At 55.3% G+C, this 24,697-nt stretch overlaps 1 protein-coding gene across 4 annotated transcripts in view; it reads right to left on the reverse strand.

Moving 5' to 3' along the window:
- Window positions 1-838: 838 nt before the first annotated feature.
- Window positions 839-24,697, reverse strand: part of CLIP1 (CAP-Gly domain containing linker protein 1) — a 90,116-nt gene continuing 66,257 nt past the window's right edge. For all 4 annotated transcript variants that reach the window (XM_045841620.1, XM_045841619.1, XM_045841612.1 and 1 more), the window contains 8 exons: window positions 21,994-22,100; window positions 17,022-17,142; window positions 11,251-11,303; window positions 5,586-5,703; window positions 5,347-5,497; window positions 4,753-4,802; window positions 2,839-2,963; window positions 839-2,472 (listed from right to left, as the gene is read on the reverse strand). In XM_045841620.1, coding sequence (XP_045697576.1) covers window positions 2,247-2,472; window positions 2,839-2,963; window positions 4,753-4,802; window positions 5,347-5,497; window positions 5,586-5,703; window positions 11,251-11,303; window positions 17,022-17,142; window positions 21,994-22,100 — 951 coding nt within the window. In that variant the 3' untranslated portion in view covers window positions 839-2,246. The remainder of the gene's footprint in view (window positions 2,473-2,838; window positions 2,964-4,752; window positions 4,803-5,346; window positions 5,498-5,585; window positions 5,704-11,250; window positions 11,304-17,021; window positions 17,143-21,993; window positions 22,101-24,697) is intronic.

A 24,697-nucleotide genomic window follows, 5' to 3' on the forward strand; every position in this document is an offset into this window, starting at 1 on the left:
TTGTCAGGAGCAGTTGAATGAGGGCACCACTAACTGGGAGAGGAAAAACGCCCCAGGCTGGCCACATTGCAGCAGCCAGAGCGGAAACAAGCAAGACCAGGGGGATCCGCTATCGCCCTCAGACAGGAGCAGGGAGCCAGATGGTCAACAGAGGGGTGTTACTTGGAAGCAATGTGTGGAGAGTTTGCCGTCCTGATGTATTTGCCCCCAAAATATTGCAGTTGTTTCGTGCTGAGTCTTTTTACTTTTTTGAGCTGTAACTGACATGTAACATTGCATTAGCTTTCCGTGTATACATATGCAATGTGCAATGACCACAGTAAGTTTAATTAGTAATGCGAGTCCTTCAGTCCCCTGTGGTCAATGCTACAGGCAAATACTAAATGTCAGGGCGTCGTTTCGGTAAAAGCAACATTCTTATTCAACTAACCGGTGACTCTGCTTTGGAAACATCTACCTCCGGGCAAGCCCGTGCCCGTCAAACAGATGTTCGGGTTCCTCATTCACCGCAGCAGCACGTGAACGCTGCAGCAACTTTCAGAGCTGCCCTCTCAAAGACTTAGTGGGTTGGTAATTGGCCCTGTACGGTGCCACCCGTTTCTGTCTGGTAATACGGGGTGGCATAGCAACGGATAACTACGGTAGGTATTTATTTTGTTTTTCACTTTATAAACACTATCGGTATTTACAGACTGCTTTGATAAGGATATACCCAATTTCTTCAAGTTGTTTATCAGCAAGGCTGCAGTAGAAATTACATTTGGATCTATAGAGCTGGCTCATTTGAAGAAAAACCATCATGACAAATAAACCTGAGAAGAATATCAGTTACTACCACTGGGCAAAAGAGAAGAACCATTTATTAAAGTAGGTACAGAACATCTGTTTGCTCAAATTTTAATACTGATTTACATATTGTTTGTGAAACAATTCCTATTATGTTTATAACCAGAAAATTTCAACTGATTACAGATTTTTCACTTGCCAAACACACTTAATAATCTTGAGGGGAAAATACATCAAAGGCATATATACAATTATAGAAGTTTTTATTATACATGTAACATGGAAGGTACATTTATTACTTTTTACATCTTCTAGAAGACATTCAAATCGAGATAAATAGATCCAAACTGGTTGATAAACTTCTGGAGGCTGAGGTCCTTCATTCAATTTTTTTGTGATAAGAAAATCCAAAATTATTCATGTTGAATTTCTCATCATACATTCATCTAAAGACAGTAAAAACAACTTGTAGATTGTAGACTAATTAATGTAGGTGTTGTGTGGTGGTTTATTGCCTAATTGACTGACTGGGGGAGATATCTGTGGGAGAAGGAAGAAATTTGTATTTATTTCTATCTGACGAAGAAACAGAACGAAAACCAAAGAAAAGATGCTTCCAACTCCGTGTGATGCTCTTTCTGGCCCTGCCCATTATGTCCTGATGAATACTCTTGTTTTCTTTTTCATTAAGGTAAAAGTCTGAAAAGAAAGACACATTGTGTATGCTTTTTCCCAAAATAGAGATTTTTAAAAAATATATACATATAATATATAGAGGCTGAAATTATGTAAAACCAATAAAACGCCACAGTGAGGAAGTGGGTGCAGCATATGGGTTACAGACCGGCCCCCCCGGCAGCTCGGGGGCTCGGCCCGCCCCTCCCTGGCCCGTGATTGCGTGACCGCACCCAAGCGCCACCAAGCCGAGTGAAGGCACCACTGACCGCAGGTAGTGCAAAGAGCTCAGGTACTTCTTCGACTAAGAGTAGAATACTTTATAAACGAGTAGATGAAAATGCGAAATGGCACATTTTTCCAACTCATTCCAGTGTCAAAGCTTAACCAAAAGGTCTAAATATACAAACGCAGCCTGGAGAGATTTTAGTGCAAATATGAAAAGTAACGGCATAACTTACTTAAATAAGGTGTTGGGGGGAGGGGACTGTTCTACGAGGTCTCCCTCGGGGACGACACGCGTAACGGCCTCTGGTGCAACGTCTCGCTCGGACTTCAGGGTCAGGGGGACGACATTAGAGGTGATAACTCACCTACTAAGTGTTCTGTTATTTATTACTCTAACTTGTAAGGGGAAACTAAACGAGCGATTTGCTGACGATCAAAATAATCTCTTAGATTTGTCGACGGGGGTCAAAAATAACGTGCGTTCTCCTGAAGTCCGCACGTGTGCGATGCTGGTGTTCGGCCGCCCGCGGGAGCCGGGCCCGCGGCCCACGGCCCCGTCAGAAGGTTTCATCGTCGTGACAGTTGGTGGCCCAGTGCCCGAACACCTCGCAGATGTCGCAGTACGGGCGCTCCTCGCCGCGGCTGCCGTGGTGCGTGGAGTGGGGCGGGTCCTCGGACATCTGCGCCTGGGTGGGGCAGTCCTCCGTGTCGTGGAGGTCGAAGCAGTCGCAGATGTCGCAGAAGAGGCGAGGCGGCTTCCGGGGCTGCCTCTCCTGGTCGTCGCTGTGGGGATTAACGTGCGCAGTCAGAGACTCACCGCAACCCTCGGACACTCGGGGGGCGGGGTGTCACGTGCACAGAATAAAAAGCGAGCGAGAGTCATGGCCACGTTGGGGAGCCTCGGGTGCAGCTACCCCCATTAACGTGAGCATTTCCAGGTCTCGCCCCTGGGAGTGCGTGTCACTCTCTTTCTTGCCCGACTCATGGGGACGGGTTTATGCCCATTACCCACCAAGCACCTGCCCCTCCCACCCGCTGGAGGACCTGACTGCATTCAGGTTTACGCGGACACGGCCTATCTGACCACAGTCTGTGACCACAGAGCGGACAGAGTGAAGGCTCCGGTCAGCACAGCTGCGCGGGAAGTACCTGTCGTAATTGTTCAGGTCGTCGCCGTTCCCATTAAGGGCTGCCTCTGACATCATCTCCACCTTCGTCTTGAGGTCTTGGTTCTTCCTCTGAAGGTCCACTATTACCGAGTTCAGGAAGTCAATCTAGCGTGTTAGAGAAAGGAAAGAACCAGCTGTGTGAGCCGTCTGAAGCGTGTGCGGCGCACTGTCTGCTCTGGCTGCAGAGCGCGCTGGCCGTCACTGAACCTGCGTTTTACACACACACAGAAAACTTTACAGAAACCTGCTGGACTGGCCCATGACTTAGGGTCCGCAGACTGGTCAGAGGGCAGGGAACTTCTCCTCACACCAGTCGGACTGCTCACGGCGGGACGGTAAGTGAGCCTCCCGGAGAGAAAAGGGGGCGTTTGAGAGAGGAGGCCGGAGCTCCCTTTCAGCCGAGGCGGCGCCCTGGCCACACCCAGGGCTGGGCGGCGCTCAGAGGCCACAGCGGGGTAGGGTGACGGGCCCAAGTCCCCGGCAGCGGGATGGCGGAGGACCGGAGGGAGGAAAGGTTCTTGTCCATTTGCTTTCAAACCAAGGGCAATTTCATTTAAAGACAAAACGTTCCTTCCCTTCTACCAATAATAAAAAGGTCTCATTCCTCTAAGCAGCCGATGAAAACACCCCACTTCACAGCATTAAAAAAAAATGTGTATGAGGGGACACACGTCCTCAGACAGTGCGATTTTAAAGAAGCGGTCGGCCTCTTCCGCTGGCCGGGGCACCCCGGGGAACACAGCCAGCGAGCGACCGCAGCCTCGCGGCTCTCTGCGGACCACGTGCTCTCGCTTCCTACGCTGCACCTGCTGAGACCGTATCTTGTCAGGAGCTCCATTTCGGGGGGAAGAAAAAGGCACAAAACGGACGTAGGTCGAGTGGGAGACCACATGTACACTCGCACGCACGCACGCACACCACACGCTCGCAAATTAGGAAACATAAAACAAACCATTTGCTGGTTGGAAGAAAAGCGTTGGCAGCAGCAGATGAAGCAAACGGAAGCAGAAAGGAAACGGGGGAGAAAGAGAAAACACTGTTAATGAGGCTGAAGTTGAAGTTGATCAGACACACACACACACCGAGCAGGCGGGGCTGACCGGGTACATTAGTGTGCCTGCTGAACCCTTTCACGCCTTTCGGAGGAGCCGGCACACAAACCGCCACCCCCGAGCCTTCACTCACAAGCGAAGCGTGGCTCTCGTGCCTGTGACTTCCCACTGGGATAAACCGATCCGAATTATCATTACAACTGAAGACAGGTGCTTGTTGCCCCTGAGCTGTTGTATTTCCAAAGAGAGAATACTTCGTCTCCATATGACCTCATTTTAGAACTAAGGCTGTTGTTACTTTGGGCTTTAGGGAAGTTTTCCAGAACCCTGTGTTTTTAAGGTAGAGCAATTCTACTTCTAGGAATTTGTTCCAAAGAGATACTACTGCATTTGCAAAGTGACAGATGTCCAAGGTAAGCCACCTCTGCATTGTTTACAATACCCCTAGAAGATCAGAAACACCCCAAGTGTCCTGTCAGCGATAGGGAACCAAGTACATTGAGGTGGTCTGCAAAATGGAACACTATACAGCCATGAAAAAGAACCGTGCACACCATTTTATGTAATGCGCCGCCAGGTACGTACAGAAAGGGGGATGACTGTGTTAGTCTCGGCTTCCATTTAAAAAAATCCCTGAAAATATTGTTCTAAAGAGACACTAATAGCAGTGATGACGTGTTTGGAGGGCTGGGAACTGACTGGAAGAGAAAGGTGTGGACGGAGATTTACTTTAACTGTTGACACCTTTCACACTGTTTAGTATTTAGACCATACTACCTGTTCAAAAGGTTAAGTGAGTTTTTAAAAAACACGAGCAAGCGAAGCGACAGGGGGCGTCTCACCTGGCTCTCCTGGGCCCGCTCGTCCTCCTCCGCCTGGGCGTCAGTGTTGCCTTGGATTAAAACACGAGAGAAAGGGGGGGACTTTTGAAAACCTGCAGTCTCTTTCCTTGTTGTCACAATGAAAGGGCCAGCGCCGGAAACTCATTTTCGGTGGGAGTGTGAGCTGTCCCCTAACCCAGATGCCCGAGGGACCCACCCGGCGCTGGCGTGAGCCCCGAGGGGGTTCTCTCCTGGGGGGGCTCTCTGCTGTGTAAGGATAGCCACTCTCTCCACCCAAATTTAAAGGGGCGGGACCACCTCTGTTCTCCTTCTCCCGTGCACCCCTGGAACCCGCAACCACACCGAGGCGGCAGCCGCCTCTGCTGTCTCCTGTTTCTGCCGACACCCTAGGCCACGGGGAGGCCCAGACTGGGGTACCAGGTGCGCCCTGTGCATCGTGCCCAGCCCCTGTCGGGGTCGGCAGTGGGAGAGCCCCGGATGGAAGGGCCGGGCAGGGCAGCGTGGCAGCCACCTTCAGTCTCGGCCAGAGCCGGCCCCTCTGCAGGGAGCAGCGCCGGGGGGCCGGGCAGGAGTGCCAGGCGGGTAGCGTCTTACCTGACGAGCTGCTGAGCTGCCTCCTGTTCTCCTTGAGTTGCAGCTCCAAGTTCTTGACCTTGAGCTCAAGCTTCACCTTGTCGGACTCCAGAGACTGCACGACGGAATGCAGGGACTTGGCGGAGGCGTTCTCCCCCCTGAGCGCCGTCACCTGAAACACAGCGGGTGGGCTCAGGCTGTGGGCGGGCCTGGAGGGGGCCGTGCGCGCGGGCGGGCGGGCGCCGCGGAAGGCACTCTACCTCATTCCGCAGTCTTTCCAGCTCCGCGTCCTTCTCCGTGAGTAAGGCACTAGTAATACTGATGGACTTCTGCAAGGAAGCTTTTTCTTCATCGGTGTCTTTTAATAACTTGGATTCTCTAAAAGACCAAAGAGTTAAACATTCCAGGAATCAACCGAGAGGGACCAGTATATACAACCGTCGTAGAACAAACACGCAATTAACTTGAGTTAATGGAAAGAAAAAGAGTCTAGCGCAGGGGAGTTGTATAGGGGGCTAAAGCTATTATGTGTCTAAATTTGACTTGGAATTTTACTTACTGTGAAGGCAGAGTAAGTTTACTATGCATAGACATGCCAGAATCTGCATATCATTGTGTCCATTTGAATTTAAAGAAACAAGTTAATAACTTTGGAAGATGTACAATAAAAAAAAAAAAAAGACTGTTGCACCCCCAGAGAATTCTTTTAAATCATCTACTCAGCTGAACTCCATTACTTCTTGAATAAACCAGTGCCAAGCAGCAACAACAATTAGAATACACACATGCAAAGCGATTATACAGGTGTCATGCAGAGCGGGTTTATGCTGGAAATATCCATTGGTTCTCACTAAGTTCAGTGGCTTTCAGCAAGTTCCAAGAATTTGACTTTGAGATCTCATGGGCCAGAAGAGCAGCGAACACGACTACTATCCAGACGGAAGGACTCTTATTTTCCGTCCGTGGGACCTGAGGAGGGCGTGGAATTGCTCACAGAGGGGAAAGGCTGGAACGGAGATGTCAAAGCGGATTTCCGGGTACAGAGTGGAAGCGTGGGGTGTCTGCAGGGAGAAGGTCTGAGCTCTGGGTTCCTGTTCTCAGCTTGGTTGCCAGCAGAGGGAGGGGCCAGGCCTTTGACGAGAGGGAAACACTTCTCTTGGGGGCGAGGGAGCGGGAAAAGAAAGGGAGGGCGAGGGAAGTCGGGGATCGGGGCGAGGAGACACGGCAGGTACAGCCCGACAGGGCCGGCGACTGAGTGTTGCTGTGCGTGCGCATTTACGTAAAGTTTTGCTATAAGGATCACGTGCTCGTGCATGTGAGCGTGCCATGGCCGCGGTCACCAGTGAGGGGAGGGGCCGGCCACCGCCGCAGATGGGAAGAGACTAAGGGGCGTGACGTCCGTGCGATGCGGTGTCCTGGCCTGGACCCCGGAAGAGGAAAAGTGCGTCAGCGGGAGAACTGGGGCACCCGCACAGCGTCCGGGGTTGGGGCTTACAGAGCATGGACCGGGGTCCCTCTCTGAGCTCTGACCAAGGCACCAGGGAACGCCAGGTGTCCGCAGTAAGGGGGCTCTGGGGGAGGGGCACGAGGGGCCACTCTCAACTGCCTTTGCAATTTTCTGTGAATCTGTGATTTTAAAATAGTGCTTTTTATTTTTAAAAAATTACATTTTAAAATGCAGTGTGAAATAAGAGGAAAAAGACCTTGTATCACAAAAATATTTGGGGGAAAAACAAAGCTGGGGCAAATTTTCCCAGCCGGCCCTCAGGCCACACAACCTGAACACTTCCCTGAGGTGGCTGGTCATCAGTGAGGATTCGTAACCTGAACGACAAGCCAGGTCGCTCCCGGCCCTGTGAGGGGTGGGTGCGGGACACGCTGTGGTCTGGTCTGTTCCAGGACCAACGGGGAGGGCCGGAAACTGAGGCCCAGGTTAGAAATGGCAGAATGGACGTCTGGTTAGTGAGACCCAAGGTACCCGGCACACGATTACAGAATTCTCGTGGTTCGTGGCGAATCGGAGTTCTACGCAAAGGTAAACTCTAAGTGTTGTATTTGTCTCATTGTGTGGCTTACACTCACACTCCAGAATGCTAAGTAGTAAGAAAAGAATCCAAGACTTACAGAAATCTCTTGAACTCAACACCCACGCATTATCTGTGCCCTGAACAGGGGGCGGGTGTTGGTGATGCTGAACCCCTGAGCACCACCCTGCTAAGAAACGGGGTCTTGCTCGGGTTGAAACAAAACAGAGACTCTAACGGAAGAAATATCTGAACGCTTCGTCCACCTGGAAAGGAAGCATCCGATGTCACCCAGAATCCAGAAAAGCTGGGGCTCCTTAAGCTCCTCCTGAGCTTCCTTGGTAGTTTGTTGTAAAGCCTCTTTCGAGAGCTTCAACTGTGATAAACGCAACTCAGTTTGAATGTTATCCTGAATGTTTTTGCTGAAAAATACCAGGATCTGGGGGTCGTTGAAGAGCCTTGGACTCCTTGCATCGCCAGGACTCGAGGTGGCCACGGTGTCACGGAGACCCGGTGTTAGGGCCCCCCCGCCGGCAGGAGGCGGGCGGGAGGTCTGGGCATCGTGACCTGCTCATCGTCACGCACACGCCACCTCCCAGCAAGGCCGCTTTCCGAGGACAGGGCCAGCGTCTCGTACAAGTTACCAGAAGATATGCGGTTAGGAAAAGGCCGTAACCGGGGACAACCACCAGGACACACAGACACTGGCGGCTCACCTCTGGGACCAATCGTCACTGCTGGCTCCCGAGGCTCTTTCCAGGCCCTGACCCCACTGTGCGGGCCCAGAGGGGCTGCGTTAAACTGCGTGTGGCCACGTCACTGGTGTCGGAGTCACACACCACGCTGAGGGGGGGCCGTGTTACGTGGCAGCCACGCTGACCGGAGCAATCGGTGTCACTCAAAATACCAAAAAGGGAAGGTGGACACCCCACGAAAGAAGGGCCAGAGGGGCCACAACCTTCCGCCCGAGGAAGCGCATCGCCCAGATTCCTTCCTTACTACTTACGCACGAGAGATTCTAGTAATGAAGCAAATACCGTCCAGTGTGACTGGGCGAGCTCAGGAATGCGAGGGAACAGGGACCGAGTGTCAGAAACCCGGGAGGGAGGCAGCTCTGCCCGCAGAACCAAGTGGGCCCTGAAGACCCGTGTTGTAGAAGGACAACGTGAGCGTGCGTGTGCGTGCATGTGGACACTGCTGAGAAGGTGCCACAAAGCAAAAGCAAGACACGGAGGGACAGAGGCAGCCAAAAAATATATGCAGCAACTTGGTTGACTAAAAAATATACGAAATTTATTTATTATATTGCGGATAGACTTTCTTTAGCCTTACCATGAAAGACACACAGATATAGCAAAGGAAGCAAGAGCAGGAAGGGAAAAGAGAGGGTGAGGTGAGCATCAGTCGCGGCGAGAGCTCGGAGACAGTCAGACGGGGGCCTCTGTGGGGGTGGGGTCGCCACCCCGTTTTGTCTTCAGTGGGACGGCAACCTCGCGCTTACACTGGCAGAACTAACTCTAAGATCTTTCACTCTGGAGCCCCTTCTCTGATGTGGGAGAGCCTGGGGCAGGAGGGGAGCCGAGGGAGCCCCCGATCTGCCACAGGCCCGGGGTCAGAGGGACCCGCCCCCCCCATGGTGAGGCTGCAGCCGCTCCGGGCAGGCTCTGCCCGACCCGATGTCTTGGACCCTGCTCTGGAGGGGGCCTGTCTGCCTGGGAGACCAGCTTCCCAAAGAAGTGACTGTGCTTTTAAGAGAAAAGCCCTTACTAGCGATTGCTTGCAACCCAATGTTTCAATACCAAAAAAACCACACAGCAGCACAGGGGACGTTGCTAAGAAGCAGCTTCAACCCATCGTGAGGAGTAAGTTCTGCACTTCAGTATAATGACTGTTGGGATAAGCAATTATATGCTTTCTTGATCATGTATGTTCAATTATCGCTTTTAAATTAAACTGTCAACTGAGATCTCAGTTCTTTACGATTTAAACACTTTCTAGACTTTTACACTAAGAGCGTGTAAAATTCTTTCTAGTTCTCTGTGCTCAATTACCTTAACTACTGCACACACAGACCTCCACACCCACCCTCTACCAGACTGACTCTGGAAGGCACTGAAGGGCCCAGATTATTAGCTCAAATATACACTTTCATTCAGATTTCTGAAACAGACACAGCTTCCCATAAGGATTAATGAACAATTAGACAAAAAAAAAAAAAAAAGCTGTAAATATGAGAAACTAGATTTAAAAAATTTTCCCTCCCAGAAAAAACCACCATCTTTATCTGCACTCACTGACAAAGAGTGGTTTTCCCAGGGGCACTGCCCTAAACACACCCAGCGCCTAAAACCGGGGCGCAGAGGCGGCGTCACACGGGGACCTGCCACCTGTCGGCACCAGACCTGTCCCTCCTTCCGAAGCCGGGGAGAGAGTCACGCGCCCTGTTGCAGCGTGAAAGGCGTGTGATTTCGTTACGGCCGCACATGGGAGGGACCGACGAAGTGTGGCGTCTATCTTTCTTTTTTAAAGTAGTAACACTGAACGAGCGCAGAGCAAGACAGGAACCCACGTAGAGCTCTGGGGACCGGGCTCTCACACCCGCCCCAGATCCTTGGACGGGCCACCTGGCCTTTCGGGGCGTCCGTTTCGCCACGTTGAAGGGCACGTCCCACCACGCACTTCCCTGGGCTGCTCTGGGATGAAGCCCGTGATTACGGAACGCCGCCCCAGTGCCAGTGGCCGAGCCGGCGCTCACACCGGCCCGTGTCCGCACGCCCCCTGGCCAGAAGGCCACGGGAACAGCGCTGGGAGCTTTCCCCATATCCTGGGTGACTGCGCCCACATCAGGTTCTTTTTTGAAGGAACGGAGCCTCGGCGATGCGGAAAGAAACGCCCGAGGCCCATGCGGGCAGGGCCGGGCCGCGGCAGGTGCCCAGCCACCTGGGGGACGCCTGGCTGGACCGGGGCCGACACCCGTGCATTCAGGGGTGAGGCTTCACAGGAGGGCGAATCTCGGTGCCCCTCAGTGGAAGGAGGGATGGAGGGACCCCTAGACCAAGGCCCACTGTCCCTCAGGGTGTAGCTGGTGGAACCCAAACAGCCGGGTGGGCTCAGTCAAGCCCTCGGTGGCTGGCCGGCCGCCCTGCTGGCCGGAGGGGGCACTGCAGCGTAGGGCACGTGCGTCCTTGGTCTGCCCGGGCAGTGGCTCTGAGGACCGCTCGCTGGGCCTGGGGGGGGTGGGGGGGTACTTTTTTTTTGACTGCCCTGTCTTGTTACTACTTTCTACTTCTCTGCAGGCGGAGCGCACATTTTCCAAGAGCAGACGGGCGGTCAGCCTGTACGGGCACTGAGCTTCTCAACAGCTGTCTCTGTGGGGCTGTTTGTCCTCGCTCAGAAGTACTGGGAGGCTTCCGTTTCAGCCTGTTTGGTCGTCATGAAAAAGCGCCCGAGCTCTTCTTCAGACAGTAAGTAGAAACATCTATAGTGGGGTTACCCATTCGTGTTGAAAAGTTAAAATCTTTACACACTGGCAATCAGTGTTCACAGGCAGATCAGTCACTCCCTGTAAAACGGCAGCACTTTCAGTTACTGACCCGAGGAGGGAGCAGCGATGCCCTGCGAGGCCGCCTGATTTCAGAGCATTTTCTGAGCACACTAAACAGGGCGCGGCCTACAGACGCAACTCCTTTTGGTTTGGGAACGCAGGCCGAAACGCTTGCGAGTGAACGTCCGTAACCGGTCAGTCGTGAGCACGGAAGCGGCGGAGGGCGACTTTCTGAACAGGGGGGTCGAGGGCTTCCTGCCGGTCCCCGCACACACGGTGCCCTAAGGTCTCCCTGGTGAAACACACTCACGCACGCACGCACGCGCCCCCGATAAACAGAAGGAGGAGACCACCTACCTCTTTTTCATTTCTAACAACTGGTTGTTGAGCACAGATCTCTCCTCCTCCACCTGGAAAACAAGCAAACGCGAACACGTTCAGCTCCTCACAGGCCCCCGGAGAGGCCTGCTTCTCGCGCCGCGGGTTGCGCCCAGGCTCCAGGGCCGCGCAGGCAGCTGGCCCCGCCCCACAGGATGAACAGTGAGCAGTCCACAGATCATCTGTGACCCGAGTGGCTCCCCGTCCTCGAGGACTCGAGAGCGAAGATACTAAACAACAGTCCCGACCAGTGTGGCTCAGTGGGTTGGGCACTGTCCTGCAAAGCAAAAGGTCGCCGGTTCGATTCCCGGCCAGGGCACGTGCCTGGGTTGTAAGTTTGGTCCCTGATCGGGGTGCATACGAGAGGCGGCTGATCGATGTTTCTCTCTCTCTCCCTCCTCCCCTTCCCCACCTCTCTAAAAATAAGTAAATGTAAGCGAGGAGTGAAAGCTTCACTACAAACATTCTGGCCCCTCCACTGAGAACCAGAGGTCAAGTGTCACCGACTTAAGAAGAGCCAGAGGCCGGCCACGTGCTCTCTGGGGGCCTCGTCTTGGGCCACATTCCAAATGTTTGTTTCTCACCCATAAAATACAGAGGTTACAAAAGAAGTCCCAGTGGCCTTTTATTTCCAAAACTCTATTCCCGCACACAGTGTGGAAAGACAGAAGCTGCAGTTAGTAAGACCTGAGAGAAGCTCCGCCTCCACCCCCTGACCTGCACCGGAGGTCAGCTGATGCCCGATTTCCACTCGGACTGTCCTCGAACAACTTGGGGGAAAAGCTCCCAAGTGGGTGGTTGTTTTTTTTTAAAGGATAGCACCAGAGACTGTGTAATTATGTTTCCAGCAGTCTGGAATTTAAGCTGCCTGTCCTGTAGTCAAGGACTTATTTCTGCTCATGTACCTGTTATGCACCTGCTTTGCCATGAGGTCTTCCAACCTGAGAAGTGCTCACACCCACCGCAGGCTCGTACGGTCTGAGCACTACCCTGCACTCACCACGCCCGTCGAGGCTGACACATGGCGTTTCGCCTCTGGGGAGGGGGGTGTGGCGCGGAGAGGGGCTCTCGCTTCTTCCCCTTCGTACCCTTTCATAGAGCTTTTATTTGTTGTTTTAAACAAGGAAGCTGCTTCACTTTTTAAGTAAAAAGTCACTGGTATGCAAGGAAGTGACTGACTTTTGAATACGAAACCTCGCTCCCTGAAACCTTGCTGTCCTCGTGTTTTAGCTCCAGGAGGTTTGTGTCATTCCTTTGGACTTTCCACATCGTGCCGTCGGCAACCGAAAACAGTTTTATTCGTTTCTTTCACCTGCATTTCCTCCTCCTGTCTCGTTACTACGACGAGAGGGGCCGCCCTCGCCCTGGCGCGGCTCTTCTTGAGGGGAAGCTCTGCGTTTCTCGCCATCAGGCGTGATGCCGGCTGGGGGTTTTACGGACCGCCTTCTCCAGGGGAGCAGGGTCCCCCCCCCATGCCTAGTTTGCCGAGAGACTTTGTCGTAGTGGGTATTAGGTTTTCTTCAAATGCCTTTTCTGCACCTGTTGACATCACTGTGGTTTTTTCTTCCTCGGTCTGTTGATGGGACTGGATTACGCGGACTGATTTTTGACGCCGAGTTAGCCTTGCACACCTGGGGTAAACCCCTCGTGGTCGTGGTCCCTAATTCTTTTTATCCGTTGCTGGATTCGGTTTGCTGATGCTTCGTTGGCGCACACTATTTTGAATCCATTCGCGTTACCTACCAGAAAAGGCGAAACTGTGGGGCCGTGAAGGAGATACATAAACGGGTTTTAGGGACTGAAAGCGACTGCAAGGAACAGGAGAAAGCTTTCTGGGGAGAAGGAAACCTTGACCGTGAAGCCAGCTGTGGCTGTGCCGCTGTCAAAACTCACCGAACCGCACACCCACGAGGGTGAATTTTATGTGATTCCCACCTTCGTACAGATGACCGTGGGGGAAAAGGGAAGTGTGAGCTATAATCTACACGACGCAGCGTCGGTCAGAAACACAGCTGTGCGTGTGAATGCGTCTGCACTCGCTGGGACCCCCGGGAAGGGCAGCCTGGAAAGACGCTCCAGACCACCGGGGACATGGCCTCCCCGTGGGAACAGCAGGGGCGGGAGCAATGCCTTCGGAATGACGTGCGTCTGCATCGCTTCCTGTTGCAGACACGGATGTCTTTCCCATTCCAAAACAACACTGTAACTTTAAAGGAGTAAACAATTCTCATTTTTCAGAGACACAAAAATATTTACAGACGAAGTGACAGGAAACCTAGGGTGTGCTTCCAAGTCGCCCGCGGCAGGGTGAAGGGTGCGTGGGAGCGTGGTGGGAGTGAGAGCGGCCCCACGGTGCTGCCCTGCTTGCCCGGCTTCTGTGTGGGGCTAGAGCTCTTCCTAACCCCAGTTTCACTAAAAGGGAACCTTACTTTAAAAAACATATTAAGCCCTGGCTGGCGTAGCTCAGTGGATTGAGCGCGGGCTGCGAACCAAAGCATCGCAGGTTCGATTCCCAGTCAGGGCACATGGCTGGGTTGCAGGCCACGGCCCCCAGCAACTGCACATTGATGTTTCTCTCTCTCTCTTTCTCCCTCCCTTCCCTCTCTAAAAATAAGTAAGTAAAATCTTAAAAAAATATATTAAGAAAAGAGTATAGGAACACCCATAGTCTCAAAGAGTTTGTCCACAAAACTGCTTTATAAATGAAGATGGTGGGTGATTTCCTTTTCGTCTGTCACTGAGGCCGTGGAAAACACCAGGCCGTGTGGCGGGAAGGACGTGCTGGAGCTCAGAGCACCACGGACGCAGCAGCCCCCGGCGTCGCGGGCCCAGCAAAGCCACTGGGGCGCAAACGTCCCGGGAGGCGCAGCGGTGTCCGTTTCTGCTCGGCTGACCCCTGTCCCCGCCGCGTCCGGAGCACGGGCAGGCGCGCAGTCAGCGCTCACTGACTTCTCTCAACACTGGGGACGCACTGACGCCGCTGAACTGCGCACTGTGAGACGGTTAAAGCGGCAAGTGTCACGTCCTGCCTGTTTTAACACACGCGCCAGCCACCGGCGCAGCAGGAACCAAGGCAGCCGGTGGCAGGAGCCCCTGGGGGAGTGCGGAGCCCTCGGCAGCGGCCCCGACGGCCTTCCCGGAGGGCTGTGCTGTGCTGACTGGCAGCTGAGTGGCGTGCCAGTGCAGGACAAAGGCACGGTCACACGGTCCAACCTGATGAAAGGCCCGGGGCTCCAGGTGACACCGTGAAGGTCCCTTCCACTGTCGGCACCTGAGAAATGAGGCTCAGCTGCCTCTCCCGGTCCTGGCCGTCGCTCCTCACCCCCCTGCCCGGCCCCAAAATGAAAGTCCCACTTGGGAAAAGGAGTCGAAGGTGTGTTGGAGAGTGCCATTGACCCCACCGCCCCAGACCCAGCTCACGGGTATTTTTTTAAATCTTAACAGCAGTGACGATGGAGTAGAGATGAATTTCCTGCCCAGGACAGGGGGCTGGGGGGAACAGACTTCTGAGCTAGTCAGAGGCGAGCTCGGATCTCGGCCTGGGTGCTCCGCTGGGGGTTCACTGCACTCGTGAGCCCCCGCGGCGTGCGGCCAGGACGCCGGGAGACGCGCCGGAGCCAGTGCTGCCGCGTGGGGCGCCGGTCCTACCCCATGTCGGTCTGGTCTCTGCTGCTCTGGCGTTTAGGAGGGACCCCTGACTAAATCTATTAGTACTGCAATTAAAAGTCTGTTTAAAAAAAAAATAGGGTTTCTGCTGAGCACTGGCTCCGTACCTTTCCGAACACAGCCATCAGCAGTCCGGCTGGGACGTGGAGAAGTAACAAGGTAGACATTCGGACTCTCAGGCAAGGAGGCAGTGCTCCCGAGCCCTGGGGGTCACCCAGGCGATACAGCCAAGGGGCCGGCCAGCCGTCCTTACGCTGCGGCCCCTTCCGAGGCACTTTAAGTGGGTGTTTTCCCGCACTTCGAGTCACACGCGTGCCTACGCACAGACACAGACGCACATCAGCGGGAGAGGGACCTGGGACCTCCCCGGGTGGTCGATGTGGTCGGCGACCTCCAGCACCGAGGCCGCACACGCTGTAGGTCACACCGGCCTGTCACCCCCGAGCGAGACGCAGGAAACTGCAGGGGCGCCACAGTTCCCCTCCTTAAGGACTGGGATTACTAATCGAGGTTGTTCCTTTGCAGGCGCTATTTCCTAACACCCTTCCAAGTCACGGGTTTTCACATTTTTCATCACAAAGCCTTTTCCAAAGGAAGGTCCCTCAGGTCCAATACTCAAAAGACGGGGGCGCTGGGGGCTGCAGAGGGGCCGAGACCCGTTGCCCAGGCGCCGCCCCGCCCCTGCCCGAGCCCGTCTGCCTCTGGGGACGGAAGCGAAGACGGAACCGACGGGGTCGGGTGACGGCCACAATGTGGGGTGCCGGGGTGACCTCTGTGTGCCCCTCCCATGGGTAGAACCCACTCTCCACCGGAAAGTCAACAAAACGAGAGAGGAGGAGCCAGGACCCCCCTAGAGAGTCCTCACGGACACAGAACGTCAGGGCCACCCCGCATGTCGGACACGCTGGCCCGTGCCCAGGGCGGCAGCCTCGTGTGGTTGAAGGGCGGCTGCTCGTCCTGAACCCCGTCTCTCACACACTGACCACGGGGTGCGCAGCCACCCTGGTCCCTTTCCCGGCCCGCACTGGAAGGTGGCACCCAGTTCCTGGCTCTGGGAGCCGACCGAGGCTGAGCAGGGAGGGACTGCCTTCTCCGGCCCCTGTCCCCTTTCGCACTCGGGGATGGAGGCGGGCCATCTCCTGCAGGTACTGCAGAGGTGGGCGAGATGGGGCTGTCACTCGTCTGTGCCCGTCACACAGCAGGACGCCGCAGTGCAGAGAGACTGGCAGCGGAGATAGATGAGCCCCTCCTCCGTGAAGTCACACGCTTGTGGGAAGTCTGAGGCTGACGCCCTGGAAAGTGCTCTCGCGGCGGACGGCGCCGTGTCCACGGGAGACTCCGAGCGATCGCCCCGACTCCTCCGTCCCACGTGGGAGCGAACGCTGGCAAAGTGGGCCGGGGGCGGGCTTTCCCCCCGACACGCAGCGCAGGAACGACGCGGCGTCCGGCAGACCCAGTTCCGAGTCGGTGCCCAACGACTTGCGCCCGAAACCTCCGTGGTTCAAATACGGGCGTGAGCCGGCCGGGCAGCGTGCCCCCCCACCCCGCCGAGACACAGGCTCCCGTGTGCCACTGCACGCGAGCGCCCGTCCACACACGGCTCCACGGGGACACGTCTGTCACGTCGTTCTCTCTCTCTCTTTTTTTTTTGTAACTCAAAGAAAAGCAGAGTTCCATCTACAAACAGCTGCCAACCCTCACACTGACCCCACGCTTGGAATCTGCTCCCTTAAAACCAGCTCCGACGAAAGGAAACGAAAACCCGAGCAGCGGGAGGAAGGAGCTACCGTCCCTTCGCGTGTGAAACGCTCTGCTGTCACGTCAGCCAATCAAGACCTCGGCTGCCACTTGCTCGCAAGTTCCCAGCCTTCCACGGGCTCGGACCCGAGCCCTGCAGCTGCAGCACGCGGGCAAAGAGGGGGCACGTGACACAGCCGAGGGGACGTCCCACCCGGCACACCCGACCCCCGGAGCTCAGGCTGGAGCTGTCTCCTCACGGCCCCCCGCCAGCCACCCCCCGGCCCACCAGCCACGCAGACGGCACACGGCACCGCCGCCAGCGCCCACCCCGGCGGCCCCCTGACCTTCTGGTGGGTCGAGACTTCGTCCCTCCGCCTCCCCAGCTCCTCGGCAAGTTTCACGTTCTCCTCCTCCAGCGCCGAGAGCTGCTGGGACTTCTGCGCCGCTGCCTGCTTCAGCGTCTCTCTGCAAGGACAGTGGGTGCGCGGTTACCATAGAAACAAGACAGGCAAAGAAGCTGTGGGAGACGAGCGGCCCCGCAGCGCCCGCCGGGGAAAATGTATCTGGGCCACGTGCCCGGCAGGGTCTGTAATGACGGGAGGCAGCGAGGCCGCCCGGCGGGAAGGGCCGGGCGGCGCTGACCTCGCTGACCTCTCGGGAGGAGGGCTGCCGCCCGCGGTGCCTGCACGTTTCAGAGAAGGACGCCGAGTACACGCTGCGTGCAGCCTCTGGCCACCCACGCTCCCCTCACTCCTGGGCCCTCCCCACACAGAGCGCAGCGCTCCTCGGAGATAAGGGACAGGGGACACGGCCGGCGCCCCTCCTGTCTCTCGGACTGTGCCCGTCAGGAGATCGAGCTAAACCCGCGGTGAGGACAGGGGGGCTCGCGCCGCCACCGGGCACTCTGTTCTGACTGCACACGTCTGCACCCCGCTTTTCCCGGCAGGAACCAGCATCTACGGGTCTCGCTGGCTGGTGTCAGTCACTGCTGAGTGCCGGCGCGAATCTCAGCGTGTCTGGGGGCCAGCTGGGGGTGGGGTCCCGAGGGGAAGGCAGCTGTCTAGTTACAGGACGGGGGTTTCATCTGGACCGTACTCTTTCCATGACGCTCACGTGTAATTAAAAGAAGTAAAGACAAAGAGAGCCTGCTCACCCGTCTCATCAATATCAGCACCTACACAGGAGCAGGTTTAAGTCCCCTTACTAAGCATCTTTGCAAGATTTTTGAGATTGATCCAAGATACACATCCCAAATCATCCTTTACACGGGGGCTCTCAAAATATTTCATCTGATCACTGGGTTTCAGCTCCGTGCCAGGCGGGCCCTGATGCAATGACGGTTTTAAGTCTGTGCTGGCCGCGCTCCATCGAGTGAGCTGTCAGGCGTGGCTGAGCTCCGAGTCCACTCATCTGGGTACGGAGCCGTCTGCTGACGCACGGGCGCGTCTATTTTTAACTCCGAGTGTCTGAGGGGTGGCGGCGCTCGGCACCGTGGCCTGCGTGGTCGTTAATTCTCCGTCCACCGGTCACGTGTGCACAGGGACGGGCGCGTGAAGGTCTGGGGGAGTGCATCTTCTACAGAGCAATTCTCTTTGCGCATTAAATCTGGCGTTTCACAGAGGTGTTTATTTAGCAAGGGAAGGAAAACTGGGATGGGGGACTTTTAGCCTCAGGTGATCAGCCATTCCAAACCCGGAAGGCTTGATTTCAGCTATGGATCAACACACACACACGCACACGCACACACACACACGCATGCGCGCGACAGCTGAAGTCCATCCTTGTCTAAAATCAATGAACTCCTAGTCTTGGCTGGCGTAGCTCAGTGGATTGAGCTCGGGCTGTGAACCAAAGCATCGCAGGTTCGATTCCCAGTCAGGGCACATGCCTGGGTTGCAGGCCATGACCCCCAGCAACCGCACATTGATGTTTCTCTCTTTCTCCCTCCCTTCCCTCTCTACAAATAAGAGTCTTTAAAAAAGAAAAAGAAAGCATTTGTCCTCTTGAGCCGTTACTTTAAAAAGACAAATAAAACAAAATCAATGAACTCCTGATAAAACGCCAGATTTTGCTTATGGCGAAGCCGCCAGGAGCCAAACCTCCCGCGCCCAGGTGGACGGACAACGCCCTCGTCGGGGGCAGGTGGTCTCTGAGCCGTCTGTGCGGCCCGGGGGCGAGGCCTGTGACCCTGTGCTCTCCATTCGAGACTTTCATCTCGTACGGTTGGGTAGGTCCCTGGTGGTGTCTCCTGAGAGCCCACCACAAGGAGAATTAACACAAGGAGTCTAAGAAATATCCTACAGTCCTAAGGGTCGGTTTAACGTTTTAAAATCTACAAATCGCCTCCGTGTGCATTTTCTCCTTCAACCTTCCAACCCTGAGAAGGCTCACTGCATCATCTGTGTTTTAAAAACGAGACCCCGGAGGCCCCGGGCGCTGAAGAGACTCGCCCCAAATCGCCGAGTCGAGAAGCTGTGGCAGCGAGAACCAGGGACCCGACCCCGGCCGAGGGCCCGCCTCCAACACAGAAGCTCCTTCTTTCTTCCGGGCGTCGTGGGCGCCCGGCTTCATGGAGTGGGTAGGCTCTGGCAGCCCGGCTCCTGGGGATACGCTAAGGAGTGATTCTGGAAGTACCTACAGCTAGACTTCTAAATGTTCTTAAGGCTACTGTTCTTTCTACACGCCAAGAGATCATGAAACAGAAAAGAAGGATGCCACGTTTTAAAACCGGGGCAAAATAAGCATGATTAACGTTGACTCGCAAACACGAGACTTACGAACTGATCACGGATCTATTAACGGCCATGCCGGACCTATCCCAGATTTACCACCGTGGCACGAGGTGAGCAAGGACGGAAATCAGATCGCTCATTAGGTCTCTGCCAGGACTCAACATCACGCAGCAGGGAGAAGCCGTTTCACTCTTCTCCTCCGTCTGCAAAGAGGAGCCAGCTGTCCCCCGTTTCCCCAGCACCAGCCTGGTTGGCACGCAGAGGGGCGGGGACACGCGGGGCCCCCTGCGTCGAGGGCAGTGTCCCATGGGGGGCAGTGTCCCGTGGGGGGCAGTCCCCAGCAGACCTCCCGTGTCTCTGGGGCTGTCCCTTTCCCCCGAGGAACTGTGGTCCTGGCGGGGGACGCCAGGAGCCACGTGCCGGCCGAGACGGGATGCCCGCAGCCCTGAGGACCCTGAGGAACGGCGGGGCAGTCACGGGGCTGGGCTTTCGGTCTGTTCTCTGAGAAGCACTGTTCCCATCCCACGGGACATTTCTGTCGGCGGGTCCTTGAAGTGTGGCCGGGTCCAGGGCGGGGACAATGAGACTCTGGGGCCAGGGCCTCCCTCCACCTACTCTTCACACCTCCCCCCAGCAGCGCCTGGCCTACGTCGCCAGGGTGTCCCCCCCATACCCCCCTCCCGCTAATGGAAGACACGGCCCCCTCAGGCCTGGTGGGCTAGGAAGAAGGCTGAGAATCCGAAGCAGCCTGGCTCCTCACATGGGCCACCCCCTCCCGTCGGAGGAGGGCTGGGGAGCGTGGCTGCGGGAGGAAGGCAGGCGGGGGCCGGGGCCAGGGGGGCGGGCAGCAGCGGCCCGGTCTCCTGCGGCCACCCCTCTGCTGCCACAGGCAGGGGGCTGTGCTCTCATTATTCAAGGGGACCGTGCAGAAGGGGATGCAGAAACAATATGTCTCCTAGGAGACGTGATGCCACCCCACACTCTGGGGGCAGCGGCATGACGACGGCTCTGTGAGGACGTTAAACACTGACGTACCACACGGACGGAGCGACCCCGAGAGACTCTGAAGTCTGGTGGCAGGAAAGGGGAGTTTCACCTATCGCAGAGCGCTCCGGGCTGGACCTGCCCCAGCCCTGCCCTTCCGTCTCCGGGCTCAGAGGTGGGGGGGCCAGGCAGGGGGCTGGGCAGGGAACCTTCTCCCCTGGCTCAGAGCCTCGCTCGCCAGCTGCCCCTGGGACGCAGTGAGCTACAGTGAACTCAGGGCCCCAGGGCCCCGGGTGGGCGTGACCACGGTGTCAGGGGGCGGGGGTGGGGGTGGGCTGGGTGGGGGAGGTCCTGAGCTGTGCTGATCCCACCAGCCCCCGTCCTGCAGGCCTCGTCCCGTCCCTGCTACTGGGCTCCGCCAGGTCAAGGAAGTGGAAGCGTCCGCACACGACCACGCTCTCGGTCGGTCGTCAATGCACCACTCCGGGCCCTGGGGCTGCCGGGACTATCTGACCGGCATCTGCGGAGCCTCGCGGAGGAGACCAGGGAAGAGGGAGGGGTCCGCGGTCGGCGTCCCGAGCTGCTCCGGCGGGGCTGTCTCCAGCAGGGTTTTGAGAACTCTCAGGGGAGCTAGACGCAGACTCGTTCAATGCAAGCCTGACCAGCAAACAGTGTTGGGGACAGTAACCCAGAACAGCGGTTTGGACGTGGCGCTTTAGCTTTTGTCCGAACCCCACCTGCTGGATTGGAACTCCAAATAAACGATATGAACCCCGGGGGGGGGCAGGGGCCACAGGGGGTTCGTCTCGGTCCCCTCCCAGCTTCACTGTACGGCGCCCGACGGACACGCTCGAGCGCTCACCAGGCTCAGCGGCCCCCCAGTTTCAGTCTCACACACCTGGCGCAGCGCGGCTCTCCGAACAGAGGGGCACGGTGCTGTCGTCTGCACCCTGCCTGTCACTGGCAGTGCCGGCGGAACCGCCGTGGGCACGGTCAGAAAGACCGACCTTGAGCGGCAGCGCCGGCCAGGGAAGCGCGGCCGGCCTGCGTGCGTGCTGCCGTCAGGGCGGCCGTCTGGTGGGCGAGTCTCGACACGGAGAAGCCTTGCAAAACTCCGCTTGTTTAATTTCTATGCCAGAGATCTGGCTAGTCTTAAAGATCAGGATTGTTGGGAATCTCAGTAATGCTGTTTTGTTTTGTTTTGTTTGCTCCTACAGAAAGGGGCTGGAGGGATTTACCACTAAAGGGTCTGACGTGGCCAGGCGTCAAGACGGGCCATCGGGTAACGGCCTGCAAAGCCCCGAGTCCGCCTTTCGTGAGGTCTCACAACGTCCCGCCCGAACCCCAGGCGTCCTAACCGTCGGCCTGCACATGCACGGCATCGGGATCTTTCCTGTGGTGCCGCTCGTGGCCGCGGGCGCAAGGGCTGCCTCACGGGGGCCAGAGCGTCCGTGGGGTGTCTGTGGGGTGTCTGTGGGGTGGGAGGGCAGCGGCTCTCGCTTTGCGCGTTTGTCGAGTGCTTTCAGCAATAACTGGCATTGTTCTCCCGTTTGCGGTTTTAAGGAAGCGCCGGGACTCCTCCCCAAGGGGATGAACTCACATTTCCTTCCTGAATTCCTCCATCTTCTGGTTCTCCGCGGTCAGGAGTTCCTTGGATTTGTTCAGCTCCTCCACGTTCTTCAGGTTGTTTTCCTTGAGCGTGTCCAACTTGAAGACCAAGAGAAAAGAGCCTGGTGAGTGGTCACTCCACATTCCAAGGACACGGCTGAATTATGACATGATTCACGAAGATGCGCGTTAAAAAACAGGCGAAACGAGTCACTTGTTTAAAAAAAAAAGGGGGGGGCACCTGGGTGAGGAGAGGACAAACACACAGTCTCTGTAAAGCGCGAACCTCTCCTCACGCTCAGTCGGGCACTGCCTGCACGCCTCGCCAAAATGCCAAATTAAACCGCTTTGTAAGACACAACAAAAGTTTCCTTTCGTCCTGTGTACCACTACCGGCGTTTATCACTGAACTTGCTATTCGAGTCTGAGCCATCTTAAAGAATAAAAAAACAAGGAATAAACTGTAAAGGCATGGCCATCAGAAGGGGTTATTCTTTGTCATGAAAACAGACCCCTTTCCCTCCCCATCGATTAGTGAGTTAGGATATGACATTTTCAACACCAGCACCAAATTTACATAGCCCTCATTTAAAAAAATTATTTGAAGCCCTGGTTCGGGTGGCTCAGAGGACTGAGCGCTGGCCTGCGAACCAAAGGGTCGCCGGTTCGATTCCCAGTCAGGGCACATGCCTGGGTTATGGGCCAGATCCCCAGGAGGGGGCACATGAGAGGCAACCACACATTGATGTTTCTCTCCCTCTCTTTCTCCTTCCCTTCCCCTTTCTCTGAAAATAAATAAAATTGTTTTTCTAGTTATTAAATTACTTGAATCAAAATATTTGTAAATGGGAAAAAATCAGTCATCCATCTGCACTTCAATCTGAAAAGGGAAACGTCATGCAGTAACGTTGAAAAGCACCCTGACTGGTGTGGCTCAGTGGATTGGGTGTCGTCACACAAACCAAAAGGTCGCCGGATCAATTCCCAGTCAGGGCACATGCCTGGGTTGCGGGGTAGGTCCCTGGGTTGGGAACAAGCCAGAGGCAACTGATCAGTGTTTCTCTTGCACATCGACGTTTCTCTCCCTTTTTCCCTCCCTTCCCCTCTCTCTAAAAATAAATAAATAAAACCTTAAAGAAAAGAAAAGAGTGACCGAAAGGCCCTCACACACACTGGGCCCCATCACCTGGCTGCGGGGGGACGCAGACAGCTCGGGGTGGGTTACGGCAACGAGCGAGGATGTGAGCAGCTGCAGGCTCCGGCAGGGGCTGGAGTTCTGGGTGTGGAGCCCTCACCGAGGATGGGGAGCTCGCCACGGGCTCCCCATGACCACCCATCACATGGTCGGGGCGGGGCGGGGGGTGGTTCTGGTGCTGCGCTGGCTTTCTGGGGCTTGGGCAGTTATCCCCCACAGCCAGGGACACTTTTCTACGTCATGTGTCACCGGTCAGGAGTCCTAAAAAGTGTCCTTTTAGTTTTTACACCGCCATCTTCCTTGTAATGCCCTCTACCATTTCAGGTTCACAGAAATAAAAAATCACAGCGGGCCCGAAAAAAACGACTCCTCCGGCCTCGTACTCCGGCCGTCACAGAGGCACCGGGGCATGCGACGGAGTCACGGTTCTCCCCGCGTCTCTCCGCCGAGGCTAGAGACTCTCGCTGGAACCTCCTCATTTACCTCGGCTTCTAATTTTGATGATCATCAATGATTTTCTAATGCTTTTGTATTTTTAGCTTCCGTCTTCTCCAAGGACTGTCAGTTCTATCAATATACTGCCTTCCACATCAAGTTTTATTTACCCTGTAATTCTCTCAAAACATTCTTGTCCTTGAAAGATTCCCATCTCGGACTCCCCCCACCCCTGCCCCGCCCATAATGAAGAGGCCTCGTCCTCGGAGCAGCTGTTCAATGAGGCCGTCCCTTCCCTTGCTTTGATTCCTTAATAGCTTACTTGCTTATCACTTTAAAAAGCACCCCAAATTCTACCAAATGTTATATAACTATTTCGGCAAATCAATCTGCCTAGGATTTAGGCGACATCTTTCCAAAGACAGAAAGGACTGCTATGAGTTGGGAGGAAAGGTAGAGGAAGGAAGTTAAAAAAAAAAAAAAAAAAAAGGTGTAAGAATAAGAATGCTACTCTTGGACAGAATCAAAATGATCTGGACACCATAAAGTTGCCCAGCACCCAGGAGTGACTAAGTCAAGATGACACAATTGGGAACCGGTACTGAGTTAGGCCAAGGAAAGGCCTTCGTCAAACTCAGTGCTGAGGAATGAAATTGAGTGGCTCAGCGTTGGGGGAAGGCGAGGGGAAAGAGGATCTGCTCTAAGAAAAAAAGATACTCCCTGGCTGGCGTAGCTCAGTGGATTGAGCGCGGGCTGGGAACCAAAGTGTCCCAGGTTTGATTCCTAGCCAGGGTACATTTCTGGGTTGCAGGCCATAACCCCCAGCAACTGCACATTGATGTTTCTCTCTCATCTCTATCTCCCTCCCTTCCCTCTCTAAAAATAAATAACATTTTTAAAAAAAGGGAAAAAAAAGATATGAACACTAGAGAAGGTCATCAGTACCTCCTCTCGTCAGTTCTATCACTGACCAATGGATCACCATAGAGGGCCATGCTGCTGGGGTTTCCCCCTCAGTTTTAAAAGGCTGATCCTACTAAGTAGTAAGTAATAAAGTAATATGCTT

Source organism: Phyllostomus hastatus, unplaced genomic scaffold (genome assembly GCF_019186645.2).
Source record: "Phyllostomus hastatus isolate PE091 unplaced genomic scaffold, TTU_PhHast_1.1 phas_contig_1162, whole genome shotgun sequence".
Lineage (NCBI taxonomy): Eukaryota > Metazoa > Chordata > Mammalia > Chiroptera > Phyllostomidae > Phyllostomus > Phyllostomus hastatus.